General features: G+C 38.3%; 1 protein-coding gene across 28 annotated transcripts in view; it reads right to left on the bottom strand.

The window, feature by feature from the left end:
- Positions 1 to 27,955, bottom strand: part of ABI3BP (ABI family member 3 binding protein) — a 262,627-nt gene that overhangs the window by 16,688 nt on the left and 217,984 nt on the right. For 27 of the 28 annotated variants that reach the window (XM_033211435.1, XM_033211438.1, XM_033211446.1 and 24 more), the window contains 9 exons: positions 27,831 to 27,908; positions 24,563 to 24,625; positions 22,825 to 22,899; positions 15,131 to 15,208; positions 13,281 to 13,373; positions 9,900 to 10,028; positions 9,301 to 9,369; positions 5,162 to 5,371; positions 385 to 493 (listed from right to left, as the gene is read on the bottom strand). In XM_033211435.1, the coding sequence (XP_033067326.1) occupies positions 385 to 493; positions 5,162 to 5,371; positions 9,301 to 9,369; positions 9,900 to 10,028; positions 13,281 to 13,373; positions 15,131 to 15,208; positions 22,825 to 22,899; positions 24,563 to 24,625; positions 27,831 to 27,908 (904 nt within the window). The remainder of the gene's footprint in view (positions 1 to 384; positions 494 to 5,161; positions 5,372 to 9,300; positions 9,370 to 9,899; positions 10,029 to 13,280; positions 13,374 to 15,130; positions 15,209 to 22,824; positions 22,900 to 24,562; positions 24,626 to 27,830; positions 27,909 to 27,955) is intronic. The other variant, XM_033211443.1, reaches the window with a different exon arrangement.

Genomic DNA, 27,955 nt, shown 5'->3' with positions numbered 1-27,955 from the left:
CTTTCATTGCCCTCTCTTTTCCAGCATTTTAATTTTTTGGTGCTTCCAATCTAGTTTACATCATGTACAGTCCAGTTATCACTGATCCACAGACTTAGTTTTTAATATCAACATTTGGTATCGAATTTTTTTTTAAAGATGTCGTACTATTATTAACAACACCATCTTGCCACCAAGTAAATTCAAGTGTTTAAACCCACCAGTAATTCAAGTGTTTGCAAAACATGACTTTAGAGGTATCTAGTGCTATATATAGAAAACCCAAGAGTGAAATGGAAGCTGGAGCCACCCTCAAGACAGAGAAGATGATATAATTTCTTTCCTTTGTCGTGGTTATAACTTTTGCACTCTCAGAATTTACCTGGAATAGCACTGGTGGCTTACCTTGTGTTTGGTTTCAGATTTTCTACTGTGGAAAAGGTCTGATTTGTAATTTGAATGGACTTGTTCTTCCCACTGAATGACCCATTTTCTCTGGATATAACTTCATATTCTGTAAAGCGAAGAAGCCAACAGATACTTGTCTTTATTTCTTGGTTGATTTAATTGCTCCTGAAGCTAATAGCATAAAAAAGCCACTCACATAAAGCGAGCAATTGAGACTGAAGTTCTAGAGACATATTGATCTTACACATTGGCAATTTTTATGTGGGGATGGTCAGCAGATGAAGGTTCCAGAAGCATTTTAGGATTTGCTCATTGACCATTTCTGCATTTCCTTTACCAGAGGCAAAGAAAGGCCTGGTAACTAGTGAAGACCCATGCCATGCCTGTGGTTGCTTTGGATACATAGCCTTTGATTTTGTTAGGTGAGTCAGATAGTCTGCCGCTGCTGCAAAGCCCCATTTGGGGAAAGCACTGTATAAAGAGTGGTACCTGAGTAGACATGTTCTCTGCTCTACAGGCTTTAGAATATAGTTGGGGGAAAGGCTACTGGATACATGGTACTGCTGCAGAAAACTTCTTTGAGTTGAGCATCACAGCAGCAAATAGCAAATCAAATAATAAACTCTACTTTTCATTATTTTGAACTATAGGAGTATTTTGAACTACAGTTCATTATTTTGAACTATAGGAGTAGTGGAGTTTTGTACCCAATGCCTACATAAGTTATGCTTCCTTGATTATTTTCCTTGCATTGAAAAACAAAATACTGTCCTTAAAGTCTGCATAGAGGTCTGCCTAAATTTCACTTAAAGGCACATTTCTATGAACTTGCAGGGCTCATGAAAAGGGAAAGAAATTTAGAATAAGAGAATGCCATTTACACATTTGTTCATTGGACTTCCCTGCTCTCATTTGGGACTTAGCTTAATGCATGTGATGAGATGATACAGAGAACTAAAAAAAGATCCAAAAACCCAAACAATAAACCCCACTCAAAATCAGCTCCATTAATATGAAGAAATAAACAAGTACCAGGCATCAGATAAGGTGAAAAGGCTGCCAAAGTCTGGCAAGTTATATTGGGGATTTCTGCTATTAGCACTGAGTCCAATGGTGTGAGATGAATATTGGAAATAAAATAAAAAACTAGAACAACCCAGATAGACCCCAAATCACCAATTCATATTTGGGGAGGATTTTTTTTTTTCTTTCCTCTTTTGAGACAGGGTCTTTGCTCACTGCAACCTCCACCTCCTGGGGTCATGCTATACCTGCCACCTCAGCCTCCTGAGTAGCGCACCACTACACCCAGCTAATTTTTTGTAGAGACAGGATTTTGCCGTGTTGCCCAGGCTGGTTTTGAACTCCTGAGCTCAAGCGATCCACCCACCTCAGCTTCGCAAACTGTTGGGATTACAAGCGTGAGCCACTAGGCCCAGTCTCAGGAAGATTTTTAATCGCATATTGAAAAAACCCCAAGAGGAGGAGGATTTTTTCTGAACAATTTTGTATGACTGTTCTTCCGAAAATTAAAAATGAAACTGGAAGACAGTGGCCATGGTTTCTGGATAGTATCGGTGCAGCTATTAAAGTACTGATGACTGTTATCTAGTACTGTCACTGAGACTTCTTTTTGATCCAAAACTCTCTCTCAGCTGGCTCTCCTAACAGACTGGAAAGGGAGAGAGGAAGGGAGAGAATTCTGAATTAAAATCTGTCCATTTTATATTTTTTCCTCAGTTGTGAAGGGATATTTGTTAGAAAAAGATGGAAGGACTTAAAATGCAAGTAAAACTGATTAAAAAAGAAAAGAAAAGAAAAAAAAAGAAACCAAACAGCTTAATGGAAAGAGACAAATTAAGCCACTTGTCTTGAACTTGATCTCAGTCTTCCCATCCATACAATGTTAATATCTGTTCATAACACTGCTTGTGGGGATTAAATTAGGTACAGGTGGAAAGTGCCTGATAGTAGTTTTCATGGATTTTGTTCAACAGGTGGTACCTGTTATTATGCTGCTTTTATTATTATTTATCATCCTTGAGTTGTGGTTTGAAAATGACTAGAAAGGGATTAAGATTCCAATAGGAAAGGGTCACATGCTGCTAAATCACCAAAAGAACAATTTATATGACATTCCGGTTGCTTATGCACCAAAGCAACCACCTTCAAAAAGCATCTTTGGCTTGGAACATTCCTCATCAACTGTATGACATTCTTCTTAATATTAACCCTGCCTTTTAGTAGTTGAAACATCTATTGCATGTCTTCTCTGATTTCCATTTGGCTCAAGTTTTAACCGCTGATTTAATTTTTTTTTAATGGAAGATCAGAATTCTCAAAATGGATCTAGAAGCTTCCTTCCTAATTAAAAAGAAATTTAGAATTTCACAATTCTAGCTTTTGAATATACATTTGTCTTGCGCTTTGTAAATATATATTTCCCATTTTTAATCCTTTCAAGTGCTAATGCCTTTTCATAAATCCACCAACATTACAAACATTGCTCCTACTGATAAACATTAACAATTTCTAGTTTATGCTGCATATTCAAATATCTTATTTAATTTTCTCCTCAGGATAAATTGATAACAATGAGGATTATTATTATTACACCTAAGGAAACTAAGGCTCAAACAGTCTAATTTTATACACAAGTTGCACATCTAAAATAAAGCTGGTCTGGGATTTAAATCTATGTCAGTATGCTCTTGGACTATCAGATTATGAGGCTTATAACTAACAACTTAAAGTTGCCCGAGGATCCAGACTATGGCCAATTTTTTGGGTGTACCTTTTTCTACTTCGGTATAGAAGGGACATGTAGAAGCAACTGAACCTGGATGTCTTCACTGGAGGTGAATATGTGTCCCCATCAACTCAAAGAAAGAAGCCAACTCAGTCAGAAGAATATAGTTCACTCTATTATATCTCAGTACCTTTTTGTAAAGTCAATTCAAGTGATATAATGATTAATCTCTATATTATCTGAGCTGCTGGTTGGTAAACAATCGTGTTTGAAATCAAGTGGTATTTAAGGGAACACTAAAACAAAATGGAATGAAAAACCAACAGGATTTTAGGGCAAATGCTCTAATGTTTAAATATGGACTAGGTGAACTATGGTTAAATACGAACTTAATTCTATTTAGGAAATTCTGCAGCTAAAGAGATGTGGTCCTTGTCCACAAAAATTGTTATAAATCCTCTGTATCATGTGACAGATCTCAAGCAACTCATTAACATTTAGTAACAGCATTACAAAAGCAGTTTGGTTAGATGGATAAAGTATACTGTATCCATGATTTTTGAGATTCAACATTTATACAAAAAAAAAGACAATTCTTCAGCTTTAAAAAGTTAAATCATATATTATGAATATATCCAAGTTGATGTGTATTCGATAATTAAATGTATTAGATTAACCAGTTCTACCTCAATGTTCCGTATCTTGAAGGCAAATCAAATTTTATAGATCATTTAGTTTCATGAGAACTAAGCCTCAGATGATCACAGGAACTCCTTACTAGCGCAGTATATGAAGAGTTTTAGACATTTTAATGGAAGTAGATAATCAATACTGACAGATTAATTGATTTTTAGATATCGTAATACCTATTAGCGCAGTCCCAAGGAAAGAAGCAGGACTAGGCAAATCTCTAGGAACCATGGGTAGTAGTGGGTTCTTTCTCAAAACACAGGGTAGCTTTGCATGAGAAAGGGAAACTCACAAAACATGGTAAAGAAAGCTAGTTAAAGCAAAGATAAGCTGCTTACACTGGAAGTTGCCCAGATCCAATGATTCTGTCTGAGGAGACATAGCTGCTGTTTTCCATGTACAGTAGGAAGTGTTTTTGGCAGATCCTGAGTCCCTGCATGCTCTGCCTGGTCCTGTGCACTGCTCCTCTCTCTTCCTGATGGCCTCTTAGTTGACCCCCCATTCCCTGCCTGCCTGCACCAGGTACGTGGCAGGAACTTGGGTGGCAGGAATTCACCTACTATGCTATTTGCTATATCCTCTAGCTGATTTAGCTTGCTAGTCTTTTTTCCTCCTCCTTGTTTGACTATCCTCTTCGTTATGGAGAATCAAATTGTTGTATAACGAATTCAAAGAGTATCTCGGGGTTTCTTAGTTTTCATAATCAATTTTAGAGGAACTGGTGGGTGGTAACAGAATCAAAATTTCTTAAGATGAGCAGAAAATTGATCAGGAACAGAGTTTTTGTTTTTATTTATGCTAAGACAGTTGAAGTAACCTTTAGTCTGCTAGAAAGTTCTAGGTCAGGCCAGGAGAATGGCGTAAACCCAGGAGGCGGAGCTTGCAGTGAGCTGAGATCCAGCCACTGCACTCCAGCCTGGGCGACAGAGCGAGACTCCATCTCAAAAAAAAAAAAAAAAAAAAGAAAGTTCTAGGTCAATTAGAAATTGGGTTGGTGAAAGGAAAATCAGTTTTAAATTAATCAGCAATATAATTTTCTTGGTAATGAAAGACTAGCTTCTTCATCCTGGTATGAAAAAGAGTTCTGAGAGGAGATGGAAAGAATGCGGCCTGAAGAGATCTAAATTAACAGGGAGCCCATAACAAGGACAAAGATGATCTTTTCTCATCCTATGACACTGTTGACAATAATGTACCTTAAAGGCAGCAAAACTGCTAGCTTTGGCTCCTCCCCAGATACACTTCACATGCCAATGCTGACCCAGGGTACCCCACTCCCAGGGTATCTTATTACCAAAGCTTCCCACCATAACAGTCTTCATGCCATGATCTTACCAGTGACAGTGTCATTTAGTGGTTTTTCCCAGTCCAAGATGACAAATGAGGGGCACCCTTCCACGGTGACCACAGTGAGGTTGGTGGGTGGGTTCTGTGGTGGGCTGGTGGCATTCCCCTCTGTGGCATCCTCTTTGGGGAACCGTTTGACGGAGTCAGTAATGGAGCAGGGACTGTTGTCAGGCTTTTGGAGGTATCGCACATGAGGACCTGTGAGAGAGAGGACCCTTGACATTTAACATTTTTGTAACTCATGAAGAAGATGGAAGTGAGCTCATAAATACAATTTGAGGACATTTGGTCTCATATTATAAGCAGATGGTTGAAAGCCATGATGTGGATGGTTCAAACTAGGAAAATTCAAAATCTTGCCTCTGAGACAAATGATATAGGGTGGTGTTGATCTACTTACTGAATAGGTTTAGCTTATGCTAATATCCAAAAGTAATTTGATCCTTTAAGCATAGTTTCGAGTTGATAATTTATGGGGCGCTGGGTCTTACCTCAGTAGTGGGAAATAATTAGCTCCATACTAAACATAGTTCTGGTCCCACCCAATAAATTTTAAAAACCAGACTCAAAAGAATCAAGGAGCTTCAAGTATTTTACTGTATCCCAGAACAAAACTCAAGAATATTCTAGGAATAAAAAAAAAAAAAAAAAATCCAGCACCTAACAGGTAAAATTCATAGGGAAATATTACCTATAATAAGGAGAGAAAAATCAATCAATTGAAACCAATGCAGATCTCACATAGATGTTAGAATAATCAGATAAGAATTATAGTTATTACTATAATCCACATGTTCAAAAAGTTAATAAAGACATGTATGATATTAAAAAGGACCCAAATCAAATTTCTAGAGATGAAAGCTATAAGATAAAAGATGCATTGGATAGAATTAATACCTATAAGATAATGCAGAGTAAATGATTAGTGAACTCAAAGACGTAGCAATAAAAACTATCCAAAAAGAGGGAGAGAAGATAAAAATTAAAAATAACGAACATCACTGAGCTGTGGGGACCATTTCTGGTGGTCTCATATACATGTAATTGGAGTAGTAAAGGTAAAGAAGCGGGTGGCAGAAAAAAATATTTTAAGAAATAATGGTCCCAAATCTTCCAAATGTGATAAAACTTCTAAATCCATAGAGCCAAAAAGCTCAAAGATACCTAGGAACAACAAAAATGTAGAAAACTCTATGCTGGTCATCATCAAGTTTCTCAAAACAAGTGATAAAGAGAAAATCCTTAAAGGAGGCAGACAAAAAAAGACACGTTATATACAGAACAACAAAGATAAGGGTTTTGGCAGATTTCCTACTAGGAAGAATGCAAGTGAGAGGCATCAGAGCAGCATCTTCAATTATTGAAATAAAAGACATCATTTAGAATCTAATAAGTAGTGAAAATGCCTTAAAAGCAAAACACTTTTTCTAGACATACAAAATCTGTAAGGATTTATTTACCAGAAGACCCACACTAAGAGAAATATTAAAGGAAGTCTTTCAGATAGGAAGGAAACAATGCCGACAGAAATGTGGAGCCACACAAAGGGATGAAAAGTGCAGTGACAGTAAACACACAGATAACATACACAATATTTTTCTTATTATTCTAAAAAAGTTTACTGTTTAAACACAAATAAAAACTCCTTACTGTAATGTGTATAACATGTAAAAGTAAAAGGTATGACAATAATAGTCCAAAGGCCAAGAGGGGAGCAAAGCTATGCTAGTGTGAGGTTCTTATATGTGAGATTGTACATTATCACTGGATGGCAGATTGTGATAAGTTAAAGATACATGCTATAAACCCCAAAGCAACCATTAAAATAATAAAACAAAGTTACAGCTAATAAGATAACAAAAAAGATTAAATGAAATCGTAACATACTCAACCTAAAAGAAGACTGACAAAGAGGAAAAAAGGGAACAAAGAATAGATGGGAAAAATAGAAAGCAAATAGCAAGATGAAGATTTAAATGTACCAATATCAATAGCCATATTAAATGTAAGGCTACACACACCCAAAATAAAATGCAGGCTGGGCATGGTGGCTCATGCCTATAATCCCAGCACTTTGGGAGGCCGAGGCGGGTGGATCACTGGCAGTCAGGAGTTTGAGATCAGCCTGGAAACATGGTGAAACCCCATCTCTACTACAAATACAAAAATTATGGGCATGGTGGTGGGCACCTGTAGTCTCAGCTGCTTGGGGAGGCTGAGGCAGGAGAATCACTTGAACCCAGGAAGTGGAGGTTGCAGTGAGTCAAGATCACACCACTGCACTTCAGCCTGGGCGACACAGCGAGATTCCATCTCAAAAAACAAACAAAAAAAACCAAAACTATTCTGAATAGCTCTATACCTATTAAGGAAAGTGAATTGTATTAAAAATTGATACACTGAGTTTCATTAAAATTAGAAGACACACAATGGGAAAAAATATTTTCAAAGTATGTATCTAAAAAAGGTCTTGTATCCAGAAAATACAGATTCTCAAAATTCTACATTAAGCAAGCAACTCCATTTTTTAAATTCGGCAAAAAAATTGGAAATAGCAAAAAAGATATATAGATGGCAAATTAAGCACATAAGATGTTCAGTGTTATTATTAGGTGGTTGCAAATTAAAACCATAATCAGATACCATTACATACCTACTAAAATGGCTAAAATAAAAAAAGACTGACCATACCAAATGTTGGTGAGGATTTGGAGGAACTAGAACTCTCATCTCTGCTGACAGAAAGGTAAAACAGTACAACTACTTTGGAAAACAGTCTCTTAAAATGTTATACACACACTTATATGCCCTGTAGCCACCCCCTCCTAGGTATTTGTCCAAAGGAATGAAAGCATATGTCTATACAAAGACGTGTACATGAATGGACATAATAGCTTTATCAGTAAAAAAAAAAATTGCAATGCCATGAACACATTTACTAAAGAAACAAATTACTGGATATCCAAATAATAGAATACCAGTCAGCAGTAAAAAGGAATGGACTACTGATATACATGCGGCAACATAGATGACTCTCCAAATATTTATGCTGATAAAAGAAGCTTGACAACAAAAAGAGTTCATACAGTATGTTTTCATTTATATAAAATTTCATAAAGTACATACTATAGTATGGCAGGCCTGTTGTCGTGTAGGCACTGGGGGATTGAGTGGGAGAAAGAAGAGAAAGGGATTGCAAAGATACATGATGAAACTTTTGGATGTCATATATGTGTTATTATCTTGATTGTGATGATGATCTCATGGGTATATGCATATGTTAAAATTCATCCCTGTAATCCCAGCAGTTTGGGAGGCCGAGACGGGCGGATCACGAGATCAGGAGATCGAGACCATCCTGGCTAACATGGTGAAACCCCGTCTCTACTAAAAATACAAAAACTAGCCGGGCGAGGTGGCGGGTGCCTGTAGTCCCAGCTACTCGGGAGGCTGAGGCAGGAGAATGGCGTAAACCCGGGAGGCGGAGCTTGCAGTGAGCTGAGATCTGGCCACTGCACTCCAGTCCGGGCGACAGAGCGAGACTCCGCCTCAAAAAAAAAAAAAAAAAATTCATCAAATGTTACATTTCAGAAAAAAATTATAAATGCAAATACTGGGCTTTATATCATATCTCTCCTACTGTGGTAGACTGTTGTTCAAAACTATTCTTTATGTCCATAGGAGAAGTATTCTTCCCAATCCTTGATTTGAACTTGGCTGTGCGACATTTTTTGGCCAATGGATATTGGTAGATATGACACAAAAAGGAGCTTTAAATGTGGTTTTGCATTTGGACACTCCCCGTCTTGATTTTGCCTTGTTATGAAAGTGGCTTTCCCTGGGTCATTGTTGGTTGTTCATCTTGGGAATCAGAGTAAACACATGTGGGGTGAACCTGAGTCCAACCCACAAGAGGCCCAGTTGTACCTGCTGCTAGAAGCAGAACCACTAAGCTAAACACATCCTAGATCAACTGACACCAGCTGACTTGCAGACACATGAAAAATAAATCCTTATTATTATAGTAAGCTACTAAGATTTGGGGTTTGTTACACAGCAATAACTGGCTGATACACCTACCAAAAATAGCCTTTTCAAATGTGAGATTCACAGCCAATCATACATACCTTTGAATCTTGGCTTCCCAAGAGGATCAGTTTCTCTTGTTGGGCTTGAGCTAAAGTCAGTTATATTTTCTGAGAATGGAAAATAATGAACAATTTTGGCAAAAGATAAAAAAGCTTCACAATACAATGAAAACGTTGCAGACTAAAGATACTCAATATTTCTCCTTGTAAACTGCTTGCAATTTTGATTTTTTAAAATTACACATATTCATCTACAATATAAGGCCTTTAGTTGTGTCCTGCTGCAAGGTATTCTATAGTGTGAGTAATGAATTACAAATTATAACCAAGTGGTTAACATGCATTAATAACTTAACGTATGTGTAGTTAGTAATAATGTGAGTTAGTGGTAGCATTAGGTAGTCTAGATCTTTTTATGAACCAAGGTTAGGCAGTTTCTTCTAGGTCTGCTAAGGGAAGGACAATACTCTATAAGGAAGTGTTGAAAATAAGTATAATTTTAAAATTAAAAACAACCATATTAATAAAATGGAGTAAAAGAGAAGACCTCAAACTGAGACTCCCCCATCCCCACCACCATTTAAAGTCTTTTGCACCTCACAGCTAAGTATCCAGTGAGAATGGATTGCCATACGAACCCAGTTCTTCTCCAGAGGCAGGAACTGTTGGTTGCTTTATATCTGTCACTATTCTCTCCAAGGGAGTTCCAGTAGGTCTGAGTGTTGACCTCAGGGGTGGTATGGTTATTGGGCCTGATGAAATGATTCCTGTAATGTAGAGCCAAAGTAGTCAGGCTTTACAGGAACACTGCCAAGTTTCTATAAACATTTATTCAGTAAATGTTTTTAAGCACTTATCATGTGGCTTGGCACTATAGACCAGCCTTGGAGAGAAAACAAGACCTGATTCTTAGTGGAGATAGATGTGTGAGCCAAGTATATCAAAGCATAATTATAGACGTTATGAAAAAGTACTAGATAACATCACAGAGGGACACGTAAGAAGAGGGAGTGGTTATGTGTGTGAGGAAAGATGGAGGGTTGTCGGGTTGCATTGGGCAGAGAAATGCCTTCACAGAGGATGTGCCAATAGAGGAGAACTAATTAGTAGGTAGAGACAAGAGCTGTATTATAGATAGAGATTATAACAAGAACCACATCAGGGCAGCATGCAATAGCCTGGTGTGTTTAACTTGAAGGGGTACAATAAGAGCTGAGAGTGGAGGGGCAAAGAAGGGCAGATCATGAAAGAAGTTGAATACCAAGGATTTGGATGTTATTTTTAGGGACTGAGTCAGCTGTGTAGGCAAGAGAAAGGAAGGTGAACTACAGCAAAGGCAGTGGAACTGGATGGAAGGGGTGGACATGAGAGCTGTCAGGGAGACTCAGTGGCAAGCCTGGAAGATGGCTAAAGGAGGAAAAAGATTCCTAGGGTTAATGTCCATGATTCTGGCCTGGTGGCCAGTATACTGCTACCCTGATTGCTATATTCAACAGTTACTCCTCCACTCTTTTTTTTTTTTTTTGAGATGGAGTCTGGCTCTGTCGCCCAGGCTGGAGTGCAGTGGCCGGATCTCAGCTCACTTCAAGCTCCGCCTCCCAGGTTCACGCCATTCTCCTGCCTCAGCCTCCCGAGTAGCTGGGACTACAGGCGCCCGCCACCTCGCCCGGCTAGTTTTTTGTATTTTTTTTAGTAGAGACGGGGTTTCACCGTGTTAGCCAGGATGGTCTCGCTCTCCTGACCTCGTGATCCGCCCGTCTCGGCCTCCCAAAGTGTTGGGATTACAGGCTTGAGCCACCGCACCCGGCCTGACTCCTCCACTCTTAAAACACTTATAAGTTCCTAAAACTGGATCCATCCCAAGGTTCAGGCAAGTCTGGGTGTTTAGAGTCGAAAGGAGACTAGATTGAATTTTATGTTCCACTTGGAAGAAGGAGTCACTCTTGGGCAATAGAGAGTCAAAGGATACGAGTCTGTCCCAAGGACTATTTGTCCCAAGGATGATTTCCTTCTGGCATGGAATCAGGGCTGAGTAGTCAGATGGGCCTCTGGCCTGGCCTCCAGGGATGCATGTTCCTGACCCTAGTGGGTATGAGCCACAATAAGAGGTCAAGCAAAACCCAAGAGAAGTTGCACTGCAGTCCACAGGGCTTTTCAGAGTTGGCACAGTCAACCGGAAATGCTGGCATAGCATAGCATTTACATCCTGGTGAGGAGAGTGGGACTCAGAAGCCTGGGTAGATCTGGAGATTGAGGGCAAGTGGCACATGTCACATGGCAGCCCCAGACTGTGCTCACAGACACATGTGAGAGCCTCAGAGGACTCCAGGAAATGGGGCTGGAATTCAAGATACACTTTCTGTGATGCTAATCAGGCCATATTTGTCCCAGTGCCCTCAATTATTGTTTGGCTCCTCAGTGCAGCTGTTTCCCTGGAGTGAGAGGTGAATGGCGGAGGGTGACGGTGGAGAGCCGGGACTAGGGTTCATCTCAGAAGTGGAATGTGCTTGCAGTTCTTCTTCAGGCTGGGTGGGCTGTACCAAAGCTACATTTACTGACAGGAGAGAACCAGGGTTTATATGGCAGGCACCAAGGCCGTCAAACTGCTCCTTAAGGCACACAGCCTCACAGCATTGCTCTGGAGCGGGCCCCCAAGTGGCACACTCAGGCATCACCCTGTGGCTCATCCAATCTGATCAGCAAGCCGCTGGAGCTCAAGTCACAGCTGCCCCAGGTTACAATAAATGGTGAAGCCCAGTCTCCAAGCAAGGCCATGTCACTGGGCCTTGACTCAGATAGGCACCAGAGGCATGGACGGGAGGCTGCTTCCTCCTTCAGCAGTGGGAAAATGACCTAGAGTTCACTGTGCGCATGGGACATCCTACAAGCTCCAACACAACAGCCTCCTTTCATCCTGTGAGAATAGTGACACTCAATCCCTTTCACGGCGATCCACATCAGTTCCATCTTTCACAGCTGTTTTAACACTTTTATCCCGATTCCACCTACAAAATATTTAGGAAGTAGTGTTCTGGATAGAGGGAGGAAAGATGGGGAACATGCAGCAATTTGCTGGCAGGTCCTAGGTGAAGAGCCCTGAGTATGAGGTAAAGCTTCCGTCTGAACTGGGTCAATTTTACTCACTCAATTTCATTCCTTTTTTCACTTCGTTATTACTTATCAAATATCCTCTATGTGCTAAGCATGGGATTTAGTTTTGGGAATTCAGAGAAAAAAAAAAGACTTTGTCATCACAGAGCTCACAGTCTAGTAGGGGAAGAGAAGTATGTAAACAAATAGGTCTGAAACAATTTTCTGTTTGCTCTAACAGAGGTGTATGTCAAGGACAAGAACAGAGAAGCAGTGCCAAGATGACCTTGAGGAGTTAGGGAAGGTTTTTAAAGAAAAGGATGAAGTCTGAGTATCCCAAGCCTGGAAAGGATCATTCTATAGGGAGGAGCAATGTGTGTGCCCAGGCATGGAGTAAGAGGCAGCTTGCCTCCAAAACATATTCCTGTCTTGTTGCACAGGCTAGGCCTTTCAGCCACCCTGAATATTTTAGTCCCAAATCTTCCCCTGAGCACCACAATACCAGGCCTGGCATGAAGGCTGTTGGATAGGAGAGCTTTCAGTGGGACATACAGGATTTTATTTCAGGAGACAGAATAAGTCAATGACAAGTCATCACATCTATTGTTCCCGGGGCCTTGGCAATGTACAGCATCTTGTCCAAAATAATCCATTTGTTGAAGGGCCCGAGTCAGCTTCAATCTAGGCTCCAAGCACTCAGACATCTAGGAAGCAAATTTGCCTATATGCAGAGGGATGATTTCCTTCTTTCATTCCAAGAGTCAGGTTATAAGTCCTGAAAACCATCATTTAGTGTCTAGTCTTCAGGGCCAACACAAACGTGTCACACACATCAATAGTGTGCCTGTTGCTAGCACACCAAGAAGAGTTTACGTTGGCTAGTAAAACCGAAATCATGGCGGGAGAAGGAAGTTACATGACTAACGCACCTGCACTTCCTGGCTTTCCAGTGACATTATTTGGTGGTAAAGGTTTTCTTCGTGGGGGTGTAGGTCTGGGTGGCAAGGGTGGACGACGAGTCCCTGGGATTGTGGATAAGAGATTGTATTTTAGATAAAGTCATTATAAAGATTCACTCTCAGAAAAAACACAGGGTTTTTAAAAATAAAATATAATGTTTGATAATCAGTAGTTGGATGACAGAGAATAGATTCTACAGAAAAGTGCACACAAATAATATATTCTGATATTCCTATAAATTAATGTTGGTAATGTACCCAGGGACAACAAAGCACTTCAGTATATAGAAAACACGTCTTCATTATAGACTAATATACAGTTGAACCCTTCATATCTGTGGGTTCCCCATCAGTTAATTCAAACAACTGTGGATGGAAAACTTTTTTAAAAACCACAATAAAAATAACAATACAACAACAGCAAAACACAAAATACAATATAACAACTATTTATATTGCATTAGGTATTATAATAATCTAGGGATGGCTTAAAGTATATGGGAAGATGTGCATGGGTTATATGCAAACACTATATCATTTTATACAAGGGATTCGAGCATCCTCAGATTTTAGTATCTGAGGAAAATCCTGGGACCAATCCCCCATAGATACCAAGAGATGACTGTACATAGGTATACCTACTTTTGGAAAGGCTATATACACGTATAGAATGTAACATCTTTCATTTTCCATGTAGACTTAATAGGAGCACTTCTGAACTTTATTATCCTCAGCTGCCTTTTATTATGAGCCTACAATTTCTTATGCCATTTTAGTTTTAAATTGTGAAAGCATAGATTTTCTCCTTTTGTGGGTGTTTTACTCCATTCTCAGCTCTATTACGTAACTGTAATTAAAACCCTTTAGAACTTCTCAAAGACTACATTGAGGTAACCCTGATGGCTGGAACAAGTCTGTATCTGTGGGGAGCAGACTCACTGTGAACCGTTGTGGTAGTTGTGTACCGCACAAAGACACTGGCCCAGGAGGTATAAGTGGGGGACAAAGTTTAGCACCTGCTCTGTTCATCCACTTATGAGCTCTCATGCAAGGCTGCCAGCCCAGAGGAAGGGCATTGCTTTTCTCATTGTCTGCCTAAAGGGTGGGGTAAACAGGCACCTTTTCATAATTTGCAGAAAGGTTGGCGAGGTCAAAGGTGCTTGGAGAAGTCCACTTTAACCCGCATTTTAAGTCTTGTGCTATAGTTAAACCATTTGTATCTTTTTTTGGTATAATATATGTTGGTTTTAAAATCTCCAAGAAAAATTGTCAATCCAGGAAAACGCCTCGTATACTAGTAAGAGAAAGACTCTGTGTGTGTGTGTGTGTGTGTGTGTGTGTTCAAGAGTGTACTGGTGGTTGACATTAATAAAAGTCCTTATTCAATCCAAAGGCATTCTGAGTCACCAGATTCATACTTTTGGCCTATTACATAGAGCATACTCTTAAATCAGGAACATAAGTAATCTCAGGCAAAAAAATATTGTAATAAATTACACAAGAGCGAAACTGAAACACCATCAAAACTGGAAACCACAGTGATTCTGCAGCATGTGCCCATTATGGCCCCTCAGAACATTATAGAAAGTAATGATTAAGTTAGTATCACATCAGAAGTTCCTATTAATATTTAATTTGTGCATGGAGCACTTTTAATTCCTCCAAAGATAATATTCCAAATGTTTTCCTAGTAATATCCATGGTTCTGATACTTTGGGGGCTGTGTGGATGTTGCTGTTTTTGCCGCAATAAATGATACCGCAGTTACCATACAAGTTTCAGAGCTGAGCTGTCATAAAAGTCAGCATATCATTCTTTACCTGGCTTCTTAGTGGGGTGGGGAGACTCCACTGATACATTTCTGTCAGCACCTGATGGCTTGGGTGCTTGCTTGACTCCTATGAGCAGAGACAATGAAAGGGAATAAACATATATTTAAACAAAACATGTTCCATGGGAACTTTGCAGAGTTGTCAGTAATAACGTACATTCTTTGCAGAGCAGGCACATTGGTGTTTTTATGCCAAGACATTTTAACAGGCTTCTACTATCTGGCTATAGAAAAAAATAAAAACCCTACATTCACTAGTTGTGATGTTTTCTCTGTAGAATTAGCATTTCATGGTAAATTGCGGTTTTGTCCAAATCTTTCAAGAAACTCATCCTGCACTGCCTTACTGGGTGGTATTGCCTCACCAGGTGGGATTTCATTTATGGTAACTGGCCACCTTTTGCCAATATTCATCAGTACAGTTTGTAATTCAAAAACTTTTTTTTTCTTCCAATCCCTCTATGCCCATTAAAAAACCCCACACCTTAGAATTCCAGTGTGTTTGGGTTTATACTTAATAAATTCCTGGAGTGGCATTAGCTATGAGACTATTGAGGCCACAAATGATCTTTTGGGATTTGTAAATTAGCCCTGGGCAGGCCTATAACTCTAAATTACTGTTTGAAAGAAACTGATTTGAAAATCATGTTGTGTGTTATTTTGTCTCCTAAGCCCCTCAGTAATCTCATGGTTATTACTAGCCATTTGTCTAAATACCCAGGCTTGGACTTTGGGTAGCAATTCCAAAGGGAACTAATTAGGTTTTTGTCATATTTTAAAATTTATTCTTTTATATTATAAAATAATCTTCCTTGGTTTGGGTGACAGTATTCATTATAAAAGAATAGAAACAGACATTTTTAGAAGTTCAACAATAAAAATCACTTCAGAAATAATGACCTGTCCTAAAAAAGAATTCTTACTACTTTGAGGACCTGACTGTAATTTACGTATTAAAAAATAGGAATGAAATGTTTACATTAATATACTAGTTAGTATATTAACAATGACAGCAACCCTGTTTTGAGGGCTCACTGTGTTCCAGAAACTGTTTGGGGACATTATATACTCGATTCCATTTAATGTGTGGGGAGATATATTAAATATACAACAGAAGCTTTGCCTCCCCAAAATAAGATGACATTTTCACATTCATTTATGACATTCAGGGGATGAACCTAATATTGCAATCCCACATCCTCTGCTGCTTAAGAGATAAAATATATAACATCATGGAGAAATTACATACAGAATCATGAATTAAAGCTTATTTGTGGTTGGAAAAAAAATGTTTCTGGGGGCAATGACGTTTGTGACTAATCCCATAGGCAGGCCACAAGCAAATGGTTCATTAGCCTTCCTCCTGTGTCTCACTGCCAGGGGTAGTGGGGAAGGGAAATGGCTCATTTGAGTGGTTACTCCGTGAACAGCACAGGGAATTGAAGAATACCTGCATGTGGGGCACTGGGTAACTTGGCTTGCCAAGGTTTGATTTACCACGATTTCTCCAGGGTAACAAAAAGTTTTATATACTCTAGAAGGCTAGTAGGCTGTTGTCTTGAGTAGACCCTTCTTTACAGCCCTTTTCCAAATCTTCCTGCCCTTGAAAACCAAAGTGTTTTGATTCAATACTGTGCCAGTGCCTTACCTATTCATGATTTGACTTAATCCTTACAACCCTGTGTGTGTGGAATACAATCTACGTCCCACAGATGAGAAAACCCAAGGCAAGGGGAGATGAAGCAATGTGCCCAAGGTCTCACAGCTAAGAAGCAGTGGGATTCAGGCCTACATATGCCAGGATCCAAAGCCTATCTCTTCAGCACTAAGAGGCAAAGCACAGAGTACTTACTGTCCTCTGATCATTTTCTCCCTGCTATTCATCACAGTAACTCTGAGTGAATATATTTCTAAAGCCCTCTACTCTGTCTCTTGGGTGACTTGAGCTGCCACCACTGTGTGAGGGCTAAATGGCCATAGCTGGCAAGCATGTGTTATCCAGTCATGCCACGGGTGTTTGGGACTCAGAAAACAGTCCAAGGCTGACAGCAGTCACTGACCAGGCATATCCAGATCCACCAAGTCACAGGGGCTGGTAGATTAGAAATCTAGGAGCTCTAACCTAGAGCTAGGTTCCCACACATGCTTGTAATTTCCTACCTCTAAGCTTTTGCACATGTTAGTTGCTCCATTTAAAATGCCCATTTTCATTCTTACCACTTTTAAGATTTTGCAGAATTACATTATACATAAGACCAAAGATAACACATTCCCTAGCCCTCTTTTTTTAATCCAGGGAGGAACTGGAAGAAACGAGCCATTTTCTATGTAGGTGGAGACAGAGGCATCATATTCTTATGATCCTTAGATATAAGTTCCCAAATCAAATAGAGAATCAGCTACAAAACTGGACTTTCTCCAGCCTTTAGAAATGGATAGAAGCCAATGGTGCCTGAAAGCATCGGGAAGGGCCATGCAAAAGGCAGCTGTGTGGCTCACTGGAAAGATGTGGGGATAAGAGACTGAGCTCTTGTTCTGGACTTGCTCTCTTGCACTGAGGTGCGGTTTAGGCATTTCACCCAGGCCAGAATCGGAGAGACTAGAGAACATCTCTTGCCCTGAGTCAGAGGACAGCAAATGAAAGGCCAAAGGTAGCAGAGAGGCAATGGGAAGAGAAAGGAGAAAATCAGTAAGAGATACTGAAGAGAACGAATTCTCAGGAATTGGCACCCAATTAGACAGTCTGGCCCAAGCTGTGACTTCTTTTTCCCTCAGGCAGGATTAACCAACATATCTTCTAAAGGGCAGAGTCAGCTCTGTAAGCACCAAGACTTGAGCCTCAGAATGAGCCCCCAACTGCCATATGGGAGTCCTCCAAAAATCTCTGGATTTACATAGTTCACCCCTCAGCAATTTATCGTCCAAAACGAGGTAACAATTTGGGTACTTTTTTAACCATGGTAACAAAAACTTTGCAAACAAACAGGGTAAACTGGAAATCAGTTCTTAAATGTACCAGTGACTTCATTCCCTGTGATCAAAAAGGGGTGATATTTATGGATGATTGGTTTCTGCGCTCCTGTCCCAAATCTTAGCACCTGGCTAAAAAGCCAGGGGCAGGGAGCCAGCAGGCTGGAAGATTTAGTTACAGCCCAGAAAAACACATTCCTCAGCCTGAGGGGACTGGATTCTCGTGCAGCACACTCATGTGGGGGCAGTAAATCGTGGTTCCCTCATTAGGGTGTAGAGAAAGGAGTCTAGGGTTCAGGTTTTTAACAATATCTGCCAAATCACATGTGCCAAGGTGGTTTCAGAATTATGCTTTTCCTGGTATATGATGGGCTTTCAATAAATGTTGGCTGAATGAAAAAAATAGCTGCACAACATCCCTCAGGGAGAAAGTCAGAGAGATTTTCTAGCACTGGGATTGGCAAACTTTTTCTGTGCTTGCTTTCATAGCACAATGGCAGAATTAAATATCTGTGAAAGAGACTGTTTTGCCCACAGAGTTGAAAACATTTATCCTTTACAGAAACAGTCTGCCAACCCCATGCTAGACAAGAAATATTTTCACCTTTGTGGGCCATACTGTCTCTGTCACAACTATTCAACTCTGCCATTGTACTGTAGAAGTACCTTTGTACGCAATACACATTGTACACAGTACAGTGTGAAAGCTAGTTGTGTTTCAATAAAACTTTATCTACAGAAACAGGCAGTGAGCCAGATTTGGCCTGTGGGGCTGTATGGCTTGTGTGTGCATGGCTTGTTGCACCTCTGTAGGCAGGTCTCAAGGAGATTTTAATAGGTAGGACACATCAGCTACGCTGAGACACGTCTCTGGAAACCATGGAAAAGCAGAATGCTAGAAAAATGACCCACTTTAGATCTCAACCTCTGGCAGGCTACTTTCTAATCTTGGGGTAGAGAAATATCTATCTACACATACATGTATAAAATACACATACGTCAGGTAAAATATAATGAGGTTGTGAAATAAGATATACTGGGCTCAAGATATTCCTGGGGCTTATGGAATCACGAGAGTTTTATCGAGACCTCAACAGTCAAAGGTCTGTAGTCTTTAGGCCTCAGAATCTGTTTTTCTTTTTATAAGCCTCCTAAGGGCACAACTTTAGGTGGTCTAAAACTATAAATAACATGTCCTATAGGAACTACAAATTAAAACCACATTGAGATACCACCTTACTCCTGCAAGAATGGCCACTATCAAAAGTCAAAAAACAATAGATGATGGCGTGGATGTGGGGAAAAGGACCACTTATACATCGCTGGTGGGAATGTAAATTAGTACAACCTCTGTGGAAAATAGTTTGGAGATTCCTTAAAGAACGAATAGTAGAACTATCATTTGACCCAGCAATCCTACTAGTGGGTATCTACTTAAAGGAAAGTAAGTCATTATATGAATAAGACACATGCACATGTATGTTTATTGCAGCACAATTCACAATTGCAAAGATACAGAACCAACTTAAATGCCCACTGACTAATGAGTGGATAAAGAAAATGTTTGGTATATATACACCATGGAATACTACTCAGTGATAAAAAAGGAACACGGCAATGTCTTTTGCAGCAATTTGGATGGATCTAGAGACCATTATTCTAAGTGAAGTAACTCAGGAGTGGAAAACCAAAAACCGGATGTTCTCACTTAAAAGTGGGAAGTAAGCTGTAAGTATACAAAGGCATGCAGAGTGATATAATGAACATTAGAGACTCAGAAGGGGGAGGGTGAGTGGAGGCTAGGGATATAAACCTGCAATATATTAGGTACAGTGTACACTACTCAGGTGATAAGTGCACTAAAATCTTAAAGTCACTGCTGTATAATTCATCCATGTATATCCACGTAACAACAAAACCCAAAAGCCATTGAAATAAATTTTTAAAAATAAAATTAAAAAGAGTATGTCCTATAGATCACAAACACTTCCTTTATCAACTAATTTTTTTTAAATGTGAAATATCTGAGTTGAAAACTTCAGCAAGAAAAACTATAGGAAAATGTATATGAGATGGATAATAAAGATAAACATTCTAAGATGTCAAAGTTGAACATGAAATCAGTTAACACAAAAATGATGCATTAAAAGAGTCAACAGAGGCTGAAAGTAAGTGTGGATGTGACAGTAGAATTATGTCAGAGAAGAAAATAAACTTTTGTGTACAGCTGCATTTCTAGAAAGAAATCTGATCAAAACTATGCAGAATCAAAGGAAGGTGGACTCAGGTAAGTCTATAACCTGGAGAGGAGAGATTTTTTAAACACTTGTTCCTCACCAGTTTCTTAAAGTAGTATTCTCTAGGCAAATATCGGAGAGTTGTTGTTTTTCTTAATCATATGCTACATAGATAATCATGTTATCTATAATTTCTGAATTTTATGCCATTTACTTCTTTTCTTGCCTACTGCATTGGCTAAACATTCACTACTATATTCAACAGAAGTGGTGAAAATAGAAATCCCTGCTGTATTCTTCATCTTAGGAGAAAAGTGTTTAGTGTTTCACCATTAAGTACAGTGTTAGTTGCAGCTTTTTCTAGTCCATTGCCTTAACCACTCGGCCACAACTACTGCTGGTGTGAATTTTGGCAGTTGTAGCTTTTTCACAGATGCCCTTTATCAGATTGAGGAAACTTCCTTTTATTCTTAATTTCCTGAGAGCTTTCATTAGGGATGAACTGAAAACTTTGTCTAGGTTGTTTTGTGCATCTACTTGGATAATCATGATTTTTCTTCTTTATTCTGTTAATATGGCAAATTACACTAATTTGTTTGAGTGTTGAGCCAACCTTGCATTCCCAGGATGAATTCCATTTGGTTGCTATGAATTATTGTGGCTGACATGGAGATGTACTGCCCAGATCTGCATTCAGTGCTCTCTGGTTGAAGCTTACTCTGAGGGAGATGATAGCTGGATGCTGTCTGCTGACCTCACTCCCTGCAGGTAGGCAGCAAGTCCTTCCTTGACAGGGGATCCCAATTGACAAATAAAAGAATATAGATGGGGCACAAAAAATTTTGGTTGGGCATGGAGGTGAAGTAAAGAAAGAAGAAACAGTGAGCTCAGCTTTGTCTACCTGTGCCCACCAGCCCAATTTCTCCCAACAACTGACAAATTAAATTGAAAAAGACCTGCTGTATTATTCTTCCAAAGCTAAGTTGGATAAATTATTATAAAGTTGACTTTATGTATACAAGAAAGTAACAGACATTCATTTGTAATACAAGTGGGCTTTGGAGCACGCCTTTGCCTCCCAAACAGCTGGGATTACAGGTACCCACCACACGCCCGGCTAATTTTTTGTATTTTTAGTAGAGATGGCGTTTCACCATGTTAGCCAGGATGGTCTCGATCTCCTGACCTCGTGATCCGCCCATCTCGGCCTCCCAAAGTGCTGGGATTACAGGCGTGAGCCACTACGCCCGGCAAAGGTTAGTAGCTTTCAAGTGTGATCACAGCTACTTTACTTGTTCTTTCATTTGCTTGGTTGACATCTAAGTGCTTTCTTTTATTTTTACTTATGCTACTTCAAGGAATTATTTGAATATTAAACAATTTGTACCCGCTTTCCTCCCAAAAGGATCTGAGAGAAGGTGGCTCTGTTTACAGCCAGATTGTTGATGTCAATCCGAAAAATTGAGCACGATCTAATCCCACAGTTGGGAAGAATTAAAAGAGTAGATGAGCACAAATAGATACTGGGATGCTTTCTTGCTTTTCATGAGTCACGAATTTATAGTGTTGGCCTCATCATTTGGTTTGAAGAGAAGTGAATTCCTAGAAATTCAGAGACTGTAATAATCAAGTACAAAAGTGCATTCTTAAACAAAGCTAAATAATTTTTAGACTAAATATCTCTAGGTATTATTCACATCTCTTTTTCATTAGAGAACTGTCATGGGTTAATCAGATATATATGCATTAAATAAATTCTAATTTTTTTATCTAAGCAAACACAAGAGTTATACTACTAGAAATATTTAAAGGGAATAATACAATTCTATGTTAAGGCATCTAAATAACTACCATTTATCCATGAAGTTGGGTGTTTGAATATTTATCAGATCAGTATCCTAGTTTTTCTAGCGTAATACTTACTCCCATAGATCTGACTAGATTAGAGCTATGTTATTTAAGCTGAATGATTTGAAAACATTAATGAATATAACCAGGGTAACCAAATGCGAATTGCTCTGATTCAATATTTCTTGTTTAAATTGCATATTCCAGATTGCTAACAGATGCAGTTATTCAAAACCTTTTTAATGGTACTTGTTAAATTATAAACTTAAAAACCAACTAATTACAGTTCAAAGACCAGTCTGTGGATAAAAAGTATTTTGAAATTAGGGGAAATAGCTGTTTTTACTGTTTTCACTCAATTTATACTTAATCAGGATCTTTTTAAGAAGCAAGATTATATATAGTAACTAGTAGACTAGGTTTAGAAAAGTGAAAAAGTCTTCACTATTTTTAGAAACATTTGAAGTTTTGATTTTGGAATGAGTTATAATTTTCAGTTACAGAGTTATTAAGAACTTTAAAAACTGGTAAAAAGGAAATTAAAATGTGAATTCAACAAAATCATGAAAATTAAATAACAACTTTTAGTTTTGACAGGATAAAAAGGAAATACATTTGTGATTATTACCTGTTCCCACTCCATTCCCACTGGGCATCCCACTGGGTTTGGGCCTAGTAGGTCTTGTAGTTGTCCTATTCAGAACTAAAATAAAGTGAGATATAAATAGTTCATTTTCTTATTGAAAGTTTGTAGCCAAGAAAAACAAAATTTCTCAGAGAATTGAAAGTCATTTACTAGGCAATAAAAAGGATGACTTACCAAAAATATTATTCAGAATATAGAAACCACATTCTTGTATAAAAATAATAGACTTGAATTTGAAAATAGAGACCTGAGTTTGTATTCTGAGGTGATCACTGGGTTTCAGTACTTGACTTGAAAAAGTAACTGGCAAGGGAATTTGTAGTCCAAAGTGAGAAATATCTTGTTTCATTTATAGGTATCAGATACATTCCAAAATGGAACTGAAGAAAGATCAGGACTACATATGTCTAATGAAAAACCAAAATCTGAAGTGTATTTGTCAAGGTCTCCATTCAGAAGTTGGAATCTTTCCACATCCTTTTGTGGGAATCCCTAGGTACAGAGGTTTTATTATACCAGTCCTTTCACAAAGTCCATTGTCAAGCACAGAACTTGAGGAAACCATTTTCCTTTCTTTCCTGCTCAGGAGAAAGTTATAGCCTTACCAAAGTCTCAAGAGGTGACCTATTTTACAATCCATCTAGAAGACTCTAAGGAAGAGCACTAAGTGTATTGTGCTTATGTGAGAAGCTCTGAAGCCATACTGCTCATCTTTGATCCACTTTCTAGTTCCTCTCTGTGCCTCAGCTTCCTCAACTGTACCTCACAGGGCACATGGCCAGTGCTCGGGCATTATTAGCCATGATTGTTACTGTTTATTTTTTAGAAATGTTTACTATCACCAGTCTCACATTAAGCTCTCAACACCTATCATGACACACAAAGTCACAGGGAGATACACATGGTTATAAAAGATTTCTGTGCCCAATTATCTTTAGAAGTTGGAAAATTATAAACAAGTATATGGACTCTACATAAACCAAAGAATATAAAATTATTGTTCTAAAGATGTATTCACCTAGAATATTCATTCTAACCAGGTTTCATCATTTGGAACTTTAAGACTTCTTAGAATTACAAAGAAAAAGAAAATAAAACACCAGTGTTTGGTCCAGCTTGTGCCTCAGCATAAGAGTGATTTACATGAACTAGATCAACCCCTCCAAGTTAACTTTTTTTCTGAACAAGCTCCTGTGAGGGCAATCCTAGGATCTTTGGAGAATTTAGTAAATTTAACATATTTCCCAATATATAATTATACCTTTATTTTTGCTGTTTAGAACTTGTGATATTTTTATTCTCTGAAGGAATCAAGTAAAAATGTTCTCCTAGAACAAGAGCTTTTCTATGCTGAAAAGAGACCATCTTTTCTTAAGAGAGAAAGAATATCTGAAAGTAAGTATTAAATAATATCATGTCATAGCTAACTCTATGCTACTTCTATAACTGTCAGGAAAATCGTCCAACACTATTTTAAAAATACTTTTAAATCAATGAAATTTCATAGTGATTTCTGCATCTGATTACCCTTAAAATCCTTAGTCAAGTCTTGTCACATATATGGATTCATCAGTATCTTTTCACTTATCCACACAGATCAGAGTCCCTGTATGTCTTTTATTGCAATGTAAGGATCCCCTCTGGTGTATTTGGCTATTTCAATCCATTTCCTATCTTTCCCTGCCTGCTGATTATTTAAGTCATCAGAGAAACAACTTACCAGGTCTGATGTGTGGCTTGTCAGATGTTCTGGGTCTCACAGTAGTATAAAACCTGTGTGGCGCTGAAATAGAGGAACACTTTATATTTAATAAGCAACAGACCAAAGCCTCCTGTATGGAGATTTAGCATCCTAGGGACCAACAACTCATACACTTTGCCTGGACGTATAAAGAAGGTTCAGAAAATTCCCATTACGCATTATAGACTTCATGCTAAAGGAAAATAAAAGAAAGAAAATATACAAGACTGAAATTAAAGATGCACATAGAATGAGGTAGTTCATTTGTAAGGTGTGTTAAGGATTAGTCATCATTTTGTCCCTATTTTTCAAGAGCATTCGTTTTACCAGATGTTTGCTTAGCATGATAAACCCATAAGCCATCCATCTGTCTGTTCATCTGTCCATCCATCCATCTAATCTCTCAGTGAAGAGTCATTGTGAAATATTACTTTGCTAAGAAGTCCAACAATCTTAAAGGTAAGAAGAGATGAATGTTTAGGTAGGTAAAGAAGAAAGAGTAGGAGTATGTGGTCTCTTTCAAATGGCCTTTGCTCATGAACCTGAAATGAGTAAGTATTCACTCGGTGTCATCCAAAATGCTGTAGAAATGACAGAAAATGACATCTGGTGCCCTGCCTATCAAAAGAGGACAAGCAAGGAACAAAAACTCAGATAATCCCTGGGCCAATGATCCAGGACCTGCACAGAAAGGCATCCTAATGAAGACTTGCTGAATGAATGAATAAGTGGGTGACCACTGTATGCAGGCAAACTTGTGAGAACCTGCTGAAACATTAATGTATCCTAAGGTTTCAAGGTAAGCATTCATCCTGGAATTCATCTATTCCATGCTGCTCTCCTCTGTCCCCACTTCCCCATCACATACTGTCTCCTGCCACCAGCTTTCTTGATAATGATTTTGGAAAAATTTTTTCCTGTAAACTATGTAAGTAGATTACATCGTTTTAAAGATTTTATTCACATATTGAGTGGATAATTTATATAGCCATAAATCAGCAAGCCTTGCCTACTAAGTTAAAAAAGTGTGCCTGTGCAATAGGTTATAATGTAGCTCATTTATATACTTCCAATGTAAAGACTGTGATGAGCAGAATTTTGCCATACTTCAAGCCAACAACAGCGGACATGGACTGAAATTCTCTATAGGTTTAGTTTGGGCCTTCCCAAGTGTAATAACCATAAAAATTAATTCTCACAGACCCTAAAGTGCCTGATGATTATCTGCAATTTTTTTCTTCCAATTTTGAGATGGTGGGATCCCCTCTTAACCTATTTCATCTTTCCATGTAAATCCCTTTCAATGTTAGGTTGCTTCTGCTTAAAAGTAAGAATCCTAGTCCTTGTCTCATTCTAGAATATATATACATTTTAAAGCTTTGGACAGGAAAGAGATTGAGAGTAGACCACAGAAATAATCAGCACTACGTGATTTCAAAGCCATGGCATCTGAATTTTTGTTTTAGTTTTCTCCATAGTCTTCATTTAAATCTAGAAAGAATTTTTTAAATAAAAGAGCTGAAATATAATTTCAGTTTAGGTTGTAAGTTACTCATATAGCTCATCACCAAACAACATATGGCCTTGAGAAAACTGCCTCAGGGTTTCCATTTTAAACATAGAGAAAGAGCTAAGGATATAAGAAAAAGTCAACATATATAAATAGGTTAAGACAATTTATATAATGACATGAGATCATGGATATACTCCCAATAACTGGCGAAATTCATATTCAATACAGTATTTTGAAGGAATTTGATTAAAATTCCATATATACTAGTAATGGTAACACAATATTGATATTCTCTTTAAAGTAGGAAAAGGCAAAACAACGAAAGAACAGGCCTGTGATCTTTTATCCTCATTCTGAAATCCTTATATCTCTAAAAAGCTGAAATCTTTCTCATTTGGCAACACAACCTGTGTGGAATGAGAGTATTTATCCTGCTTGTTGTAAATATTTATGTATTTTGTGGTAAAAACAGATTGATTATGAGAATCCACCTATCTTCCCTTAAGCCAGAAATTAAAGAGATTTGCAAAAACATGAAATAATAAACATACAGAAATCAGGGTGGAATAGAGATGTATCACAACGGAGTATCTGTTCATTGTTGAGGCTGGTGATAGAGATGTGAGAGGGCTGTCATATTATACTTTAGTCTTCTGTGTATAATTATAAATAAACAGCAAATAAAAATTAAATGAAGTAATTGAATAAAAGTTTAAAACATAACAAAAAGTTAAACCATACAAACAAGTCAAAAAGATTTAGATAATTTAAAGGAACTGCTCTTTACCATAGTCTTAGTCGTGTTTACTTGGAGTAAATGTTGCCCCAGTGACACATGTACTTTAAAAATAGATTTCTTTCATGATCATTTCCTCTTATTATTAAACTTCTCTCACCAACTTTCCCCCTCAAATTAGAACTCATAATGGGCAACATAAACTTATTTGTCTTCTAACTCCCTAAATGTTTGCTCTTTTTGGTCTTATTTTTGGCTTTCTACCATCCGATAGAGGCAGAGATGGGCAAAAGTGGTCATTAAAAAACACCACCACCACCACCACCACCACAGTATTAGAAGTCCACAAGTGTTATAACCTAAGTAGGATAGTAGGATAGAAAAGTATAAATGGGAAAACACTTCTGAGTGCATGAAGATGAGGTAGAGCTTTGTGTAGGTGAGTTCACTTCCCCGAAAGCAGAAAATCACAGAGAAGAAATAAAAAGTAGGAAATCACTTCTCTGGATGTTTAAATATTGTCATAATTTTGAAAAGTGATTTTTCTTGTTAATAGCTTTTTTTCTTATTAATGTGTTTCATCAAATGGGGAAGATTGGAGAAAGTGAGAAAAAGAGAGAAGAGAAGGAGGAAGACCAGGAGGAAGTTAGAGAGGGAGCAGGAAGAGGAAGATAACAGTTATTACTTATCAGATATGGAAAACGAGTCAAATGAAGGTCAAATGTGGGGAAAAAATGGGATCTTCCGCTCTTAGTTAGAAGCATCAAGTGGTCAACAATACATTAAAAAAAGTAAGTGCCAATGAAAGAACTTGTCTTGCCTATGTTCAACTGATATTCATATTAGTATTCAGATTTGGCTGATTTCTTTCACCTATAAAATGACAAAAAAATCAAGTAATCCACTGTGATGAGAAATGACATTCTGAAAAGAAAATTTCTTTCCTGATTAAAAGCAAATAAGGAAAAGTTATTCTCAGAGGTGGGGGAGAGGATTACCCTGAGTTGTCTTTGCCAGTTCAGTTGTTCGTGGAATCTTAGTTGTGAAACGGTCTTGGGTGGATTTGTCTGTTTCTTCTGGAGAAAACACAATAAGATTGGCTTGTTTTAAATAATTACCCTTA

Source organism: Trachypithecus francoisi, unplaced genomic scaffold, assembly GCF_009764315.1.
Source record: "Trachypithecus francoisi isolate TF-2019V2 unplaced genomic scaffold, Tfra_2.0 Lachesis_group0, whole genome shotgun sequence".
In the NCBI taxonomy this organism is placed as follows: domain Eukaryota; kingdom Metazoa; phylum Chordata; class Mammalia; order Primates; family Cercopithecidae; genus Trachypithecus; species Trachypithecus francoisi.
Note: the sequence above shows the minus strand (reverse complement) of the source record. Positions and strands in the feature narration are given on the sequence as shown.